The sequence below is a fragment of the Myxocyprinus asiaticus genome, chromosome 14, assembly GCF_019703515.2.
Source record: "Myxocyprinus asiaticus isolate MX2 ecotype Aquarium Trade chromosome 14, UBuf_Myxa_2, whole genome shotgun sequence".
Taxonomy (NCBI): Eukaryota; Metazoa; Chordata; class Actinopteri; order Cypriniformes; family Catostomidae; genus Myxocyprinus; species Myxocyprinus asiaticus.
The window spans coordinates 21378681-21386080 of NC_059357.1; the positions used below are offsets into that span (position 1 = coordinate 21378681).

Genomic DNA, 7400 nt, shown 5'->3' on the forward strand with positions numbered 1-7400 from the left:
ATGGAAGAACTGTGGCAATTTCTCCAAGAATCTTGGAACATCCTATCTGCCAACAACCAAGAAAAACTGTGTCCAGGTGTACCTAGGAGAATTGGTGCTGTTTTAAATGCAAAGGTGGTCACACCGAATATTGATTTAGCTTTTTTATTTTTACTGGACTTTGAATGACATTAAGTGATAAATGAAAACTATTTATGGCATTATTTTTGAAGACATCCTCACTGTGCAACATTTTTCACAAGTGCCTAAAACTTTTGCACCGTACTGTATATATAGTTTATGAGGTGTCTTTTGACAGTCACCATAAACTGCCATTGTGTGACATTGCTATCACAATTTCTCCCTTCGTGTTAAGAAAAAGAAAGTCATATGGGGTTATAACAACACAGGGGTGAGTAAACAATGACTAAATAAAAGAGACTAAAATCCCTTTAAGGTTAAATTACCATGACATTTTAAATCGAGGTTAATAGTAAAATTGTACAATCATGACATCCCTAGTTACGATGGTCTTAACTAACATTTGATAGGTTTTCAATATGCTTAAGCTGAAGTATAATCCATTGGGCAATGAAGGGGTTTTTAAAGCATTGCTGTTTGCTTTGCTGCTATCACACATTTTGCTGTGGTCTCATCACTGCTCTAGTTGTGCATGTGTTAATTCATGTCTGCTGTGAAGAAGACGCATTTCTGTTTGCTTTTGGCTGCTACATGTTCCTGTGGCTCTGGCTGCATAAATAAAAAGAGCTGATAAACAAGACTGTTTAATTTTAAAATGAAGTAAAAATGTAGTAAATGAAGTAAAAAAAAAAATATATATATATATATTTCCATTATGATGGTTTTTGTCTGTCAATAGGAATTTTCAAGTAAGATGATAGATTTGCAGATACCACAGCTTGATTAAATTATTTAAAATGTGTGATAAGCTGTTTATGCTTTATAACATGAATTATAATATGTGGTCACATTTGAACTAGACCATACATTTGGCAGACCATACATATTTACCTTTCCCCCCCTTTTTTTTTTCATATTACACTTTTTTATTATATTTTATATTGTGTTAGCGCCTTTTTTGTATTTTTATTTTTTTTTTTCATTGTATGTTAAAGGAATGTTCTGGGTTCAATACAAGTTAAGCTCAATTGACAGCATTTGTAGCGTAATATTGATTACAACAAAAGAAAATTGACTCATCAGTGTAAGGCACTGTGACAAGTCTCTTGCACTTTAGTAAGGAGAATAAACAATCCAATGTGAGTCTTTTTATTTACAACACTCTTTCAGTGTAACACACAAACTAATGGCTTTTTAGCATGATCAGAAGCGCACACACACAGTCAGCTTCGTGCGTCTCTCTCTTTCTTACTGCAGCTCTGGCTGCTCCTTTATCTCTCTCCAGCTCTCACTGTAAACACAAACAGCTGTTAGAGATAATTTCCCACAGGTGTCAATCCTTACCGTTCTTCCTCTCCCGGCTTCGCTCTCCACAGACGTCGCTCAGCCACGCTCACATCACCACAGGCACTTACAATAGAAGTGAATGGATCCAGTCCGTAAAAGCTTAAAAACACATAGTTTCATAAATAAATAGTGACAAGACATAAACATTATACATGTTAACATGATTTAGGCTAAGAGTGATAAAATCGCTTACTAACCTTATCTGTGTAAAATTTAGCCAATATAATAACTTCTGTCATGATCATGTAACTGATCACTCTGATAAACACTGTAAAGGCAATCAGTAGAAATGTTTTCAAAATTAGCATGTATATGTAGTACCTCTAAAATATATGAAACCACTTTTAACTTTCCCATGTTTTAGGTATTTTTGTATTTTTTCACATTTAGTGTTAAAACATAATGTGATGTGACAGTGCACCCATAACTTCTCATATGAAAATAGATTTTAAAACACTCAAAGTTTGTGTACTTTAATGTTTTCATATTTGGCATAATTCCATAAATGTTCTGTATTGTTCAACAAAACCCTGATGCATTTTCATTATTATTTCCATCATAATACATAAAGAACTGTTGTGATTGTTTTATGAAATATCATGTGGTGCGACTGATACACAAAGGCCAATTTGAGACTCAATTTTAAGGCTCAAGGCATGCAAAGGACCCCTGGATACATGTTTAAGGTCATTACCACTCTTTAATTTTTTTTAAATAGTCACCTTTTTAACTGCTGTTGTGTTGTTGCCAAAATTGAGCATGTGGTATGACCTCAAAAAATTGTGTTTTATATACACTGCCGGCCAAAAGTGTGGAATAATGTACAGATTTTGCTGTTTCGGAAGGAAATTGGTACTTTAATTCACTAAAGTGGTATTCAACTGATCACAAAGTATGGTCAGAACATTACTGATGTAAAAAACAGTACCATCACTATTTGAAAAAAGTCATTTTTGATCAAATCTAGACAGGCCCCATTTCCAGCAACCATCACTCCAACATCTTATCCTTGAGTAATCATGCTAAATTGCTAATTTGGTACTAGAAAATCACTTGCCATTATATCAAACACTGCTGAAAGCTATTTGGTTCGTTAAATGAAGCTTAACATTGTTTTTGAGTTGCCACAGTATGCAATTGATTGGCATGTCTTAAGGTCAATATTAGGTCAAAAATGACAAAAGAAACGGCTTTCTCTAGAAACTTGTCAGTCAGTCATTGTTTTGAGGAATGAAGGCTATACAATGCTTGAAATTGCCAACAAACTGAAGATTTCATACAAAGGTGTACACTACAGTCTTCAAAGACAAAGGACAACTGGCTCTAACAAGGACAGAAAGAGATGTGGAAGGCCAGATGTACAACTAAACAAGAGGATAAGTACATCAGAGTCTCTAGTTTGAGAAATAGACGCCTCACATGTCCTCAGCTGAGAGCTTCATTGAATTCTACCTGCTCAACACAAGTTTCATGTACAACAGTAAAGAGGAGACTTAGGGGTGCAGGCCTTATGGGAAGAATTACAAAGAAAAAGCCACTTTTGAAACAAAAACAAAAAGAAAAGGTTAGAGTGGGCAAAGAAACACAGACATTGGACAACAGATAATTGGAAAAGAGTGTTATGGATCTTAACCCCATTGAGCTTTTGTGGGATCAGCTAGGCTGTAAGGTGTGTGAGAAGTGCCCAACAAGACAGCCACATCTATGGCAAGTGCTACAGGAAGTGTGGGGTGAAATGTCATGAGTATCTGGACAAACTGACAGCTAGAATGCCAAGGATCTGCAAAGCTGTTGCTGCACGTGGAGGATTTTTTGATGAGAACTCTTTGAAGTAGTTTTTCTTATTTTATTATTATTATTATAATAGTAATGTTTCATGTTATTAATGTCCTGACTATACATTGTGATCAGTTGAATGCCACTTTGGTGAATAAAAGTACCAATTTCTTTCCATAAGAGCAAAATCTGTACATTATTCCAAACTTTTGGCCACCAGTGTATATATTTTTGACTGAAAGTTATGACATTTTGCAGACTAATAGTGGAGGCTCTGAAATGTCCCCAGACCAAGTATGGAGTGTGTCATTTAAACTTTATAGCACCACCAACAGTTCAAACAAATCTCCAATTTTCTTTTGCCTAGAACTATGGCTTAGAAATGTAATTCACACATCCTCTGATTCCACTACTAATGACCTATTCCACAGCCCTGCTCATTCCAAGCCCTGTTATCTGAGAACCCAAACACACAGGTCTATGCTTCTCAAAATTGACCAGCTCAGACTGGGCATAGTTCACGAATGCCTGGGGTTAGAGAAATGCCTCCATTTCCTGACTATTGACAAAGTTGTTCAACCTTTAATTTAAATGGACAGTTCGTCCAAAAATTACAATTGTCTTTTACTCATCCTCATGTCATTCCAAAGCCATATGACTTATTTTCTTTGGTGGAGCACAAAAGGAGATATTTTTTAAAAAGTTGCTGATTTCCATACAATATCAGTTGATAGTGACTCTTTAAAGCTTAAATAAGCAACTAGACGTTTCATAGAAGTAGTCCAGGCGACATTGTAAGATGAATGGACATGAAATTTAAGTTTATTCACTCTCCAATATAATCAAATACAATTAAAATATTGTAAACTCATGTAAACAAAATGCAAATCCAATATGTCAACACATCAGTAACGTCAAACCACATTGGTTCATGTACAAGTGTCAATGACATGATGAGTATTTTTTTATGTAATACTTAAGATGAATTACAATTGAATGACATACAGTGCAACCGGAAAGTATTCACAGCGCTTCACTTTTTGTTATGTTACAGCCTTATTCCAAAATGGATTAAATTCATTATTTTCCTCAAAATTCTACAAACAATACCCCATAATGACAACATGAAAAGTTTGTTTGAAATCTTTGCAAATTTATTAAAAATAAATAACGGGGAAAAAAAAAAAAAAAAACACATGTACATAAGCACTTTGTTGAAGCACCTTTGGAACCAATTACAGCCTCAAGTCTTTTTGAGTATGATGCTACAAGCTTGGCACACCTATTTTTGGGCAGTTGCTCCCATTCTTCTTTGCAGGACCTCTCAAGCTCCATCAGGTTGTATGGGGAGCGTCGGTGCACAGCCATTTTCAGATCTCTCCAGAGATGTTCAATCGGGTTTAAGTCTGGGCTCTGGCTGGGCCACTCAAGGACATTCACAGAGTTGTCCCGTAGCCACTCCTTTGTTATCTTGGCTGTGTGCTTAGGGTCGTTGTCCTGTTGGAACATGAACCTTCGCCCCAGTCTGAGGTCCAGAGCGCTCTGGAGCAGGTTTTCATCAAGGATGTCTCTGTACATTGCTGCATTCATCTTTCCCTCGATCCTGACTAGTCTCCCAGTTCCTGCCGCTGAAAAACATCCCCACAGCACGATGCTGCCACCACCATGCTTCACTGTAGGGATGGTATTGGCCAGGTGATGAGCGGTGCCTGGTTTCCTCCAGACATGACGCTTGCCATTCAGGCCAAAGAGTTCAATCTTTGTTTCTCATGGTCTGAGAGTCCTTCTGGTGCCTTTTGGCAAACTCCAGGCAGGCTGTCATGTGCCTTTTACTGAGGAGTGGCTGGATTGGTGGAGTGCTGCAGAGATGGTTGTTCTTCTGGAAGGTTCTCCTCTCTCCACAGAGAAATGCTGGAGCTCTGTCAGAGTGACCATCGGGTTCTTGGTCACCTCCCTGACTAAGGCCCTTCTCCCCCGATCGCTCAGTTTGGCCGGGCGGCCAGCTCTAGGAAGAGTCCTGGTGGTTCCAAACTTCTTCCATTTACGGATGATGGAGGCCACTGTGCTCATTGGGACCTTCAGTACTGCAGAAACTTTTCTGTACCCTTCCCCAGATCTGTGCCTTGATACAATCCTGTCTCGGAGGTCTACAGACAATTCCTTGGACTTCATGGCTTGGTTTGTGCTCTGACATGCACTGTTAACTGTGGGACCTTACATAGACAGGTGTGTGCCTTTCCAAATCATGTCCAATCAACTGAATTTACCACAGGTGGACTCCAGTCAAGTTGTAGAAACATCTCAAGGATGATCAATGGAAACAGGATGCACCTGAGCTCAATTTTGAGTGTCATGGCAAAGGCTGTGAATACTTATGTACATGTGAATTATTATTATTATTTTTTTTTTTTTTTTTTTTTTATAAATTTGCAAAGATTTCAAACAAACTTCTTTCACGTTGTCATTATGGGGTATTGTTTGTAGAATTTTGAGGAAAATAATGAATTTAATCAATTTTGGAATAAGGCTGTAACATAACAAAATGTGGAAAAGTGAATTGATGTGAATACTTTCTGGATGCACTGTACATGAATAAAATAGATGAACCCCATTCAACTGTTAAGAAATGTTTCATAAAAATGTTAATCTGAGTTTTTTTCTGTTTACAGGGATTTCATTAAGTGCATCAATTTGTTTGTTTCTTGGAACTGATTGTGCTGTAGTCTTTTTTTTTTTAACCTCATGCAGTCTTATCATTTGGTGTGACCATACATCATGTGGTGTAAGCATTTATGGCAGTAAAAATGTAAAATTTCTGAAATATTAATCACTGATAAAATATTGTAATGTGAATCATTTTGTTATACTTTTACTATACATTTGATGGGTTTTAATTTGTAAATTTTACAGACACCTGAGAAACTGCTCTTAAAAGATAAATATGAAAGTATTACATACAGAGTAAAAAAAAAAAAAAAAACATGTGCAAACGCATTTTCAAAACACTTCCTACTCATTCCTCAAAACACTACTAATAACTTAAAAAAAAAAAAATAGACCTTAAAAAATCCTGATCTGCCATTGACCCGTTTAGGTCATGTGGCTATACTTTTGAAGTGGTGTATATTGTAATACTGATTCCATTTGCTTCAGTTGTAATTGCCTTACAATAACCACGATTTTTACTATTTTTTTTTTTTTTTTTTTACTATATGAATGTTGGATGTCTAAATATTTATTTTTTTAGTACTGAACATTACGCCACAAATGCTGTTGATTGATCTTAACTTGTTTTGAACTTTGAACATTCCTTTAAGTGAGAAGTAAAAAAATATTTAATAAAAATTTACATTTTATTTACAATATAAGAATGGTTTAAATCATGAAGGATTTAGACACGGCCAATTGGAAAGGGTGCCGATAATATGAATGTCTCAGAAATATAAATTTGTTCCAATAAGGTGTATAAAATGATTCTCAGAACCACTTTAAAGGCAGACTGTTTGTTTGTATGTGTGTCTTTTGCGTCATTTACATGGTTTCTCTACACCAGAGCAAACTCAGGCAAGCCCACTAAGGAAAGTAAGTGCGGTAACTCTTCCAGCTTTTCCATTCGCCTGTTAGTGTGGGTGTGCGACAGTTGTGCTCGTATGAGCATGTGAGATGGTGTGTGCTTGTGCAAATGTAAAAATAATGGTGTGTATGTACTTATAGTGTGTGTGTGTGTGTGTGTGTGTGTGTGTGTGTGTGTATTCAAACGAATACATCCCCCTGTGCTCCTGTTTTTGCGTGCATGCGCTCATTGTGCTGCTGTGACACTCATTCCTACCCAGATTTCACAAGTGCCATTCTGGGGAGGGGGGCACTAATTTTTATTTGGGTAAAATGAAGCTTGAAGTTTGTTGTTTAGATAAGGGTAGAAAGTGTTTTTTTATTATTAAAGAGTGCTTGTAATACTAAAGGGAAGAGGATGCTCTGGGTTCAGTTTCACATAAATTTTAATTTATTAAGAGCCTTTATTGCAGAACAAATTCGAAATAGTGATTCAGTACATTTAATGTAAAAAAAAAAAGAAAAGAAAATGTTCACCCAAAAATGAAAAATCCATCATAATCTACTCATCCTCATATATGAATAGGGTTGGGAACTGAGGACTG

The 7400-nt window shown here is 36.4% G+C and overlaps 1 protein-coding gene across 2 annotated transcripts in view; it reads left to right on the forward strand.

Moving 5' to 3' along the window:
• LOC127451357 (STE20-related kinase adapter protein alpha-like) overlaps positions 1-7400 on the forward strand; it is a 29018-nt gene that overhangs the window by 6526 nt on the left and 15092 nt on the right. Inside the window, exon 4 of one of the 2 annotated variants that reach the window (XM_051715996.1) lies at positions 6797-6825. The exons of the other annotated variant lie outside the window; for it this stretch is intronic. Coding sequence (XP_051571956.1) covers positions 6797-6825 — 29 coding nt within the window. The remainder of the gene's footprint in view (positions 1-6796; positions 6826-7400) is intronic. 2 annotated transcript variants of the gene reach the window in all.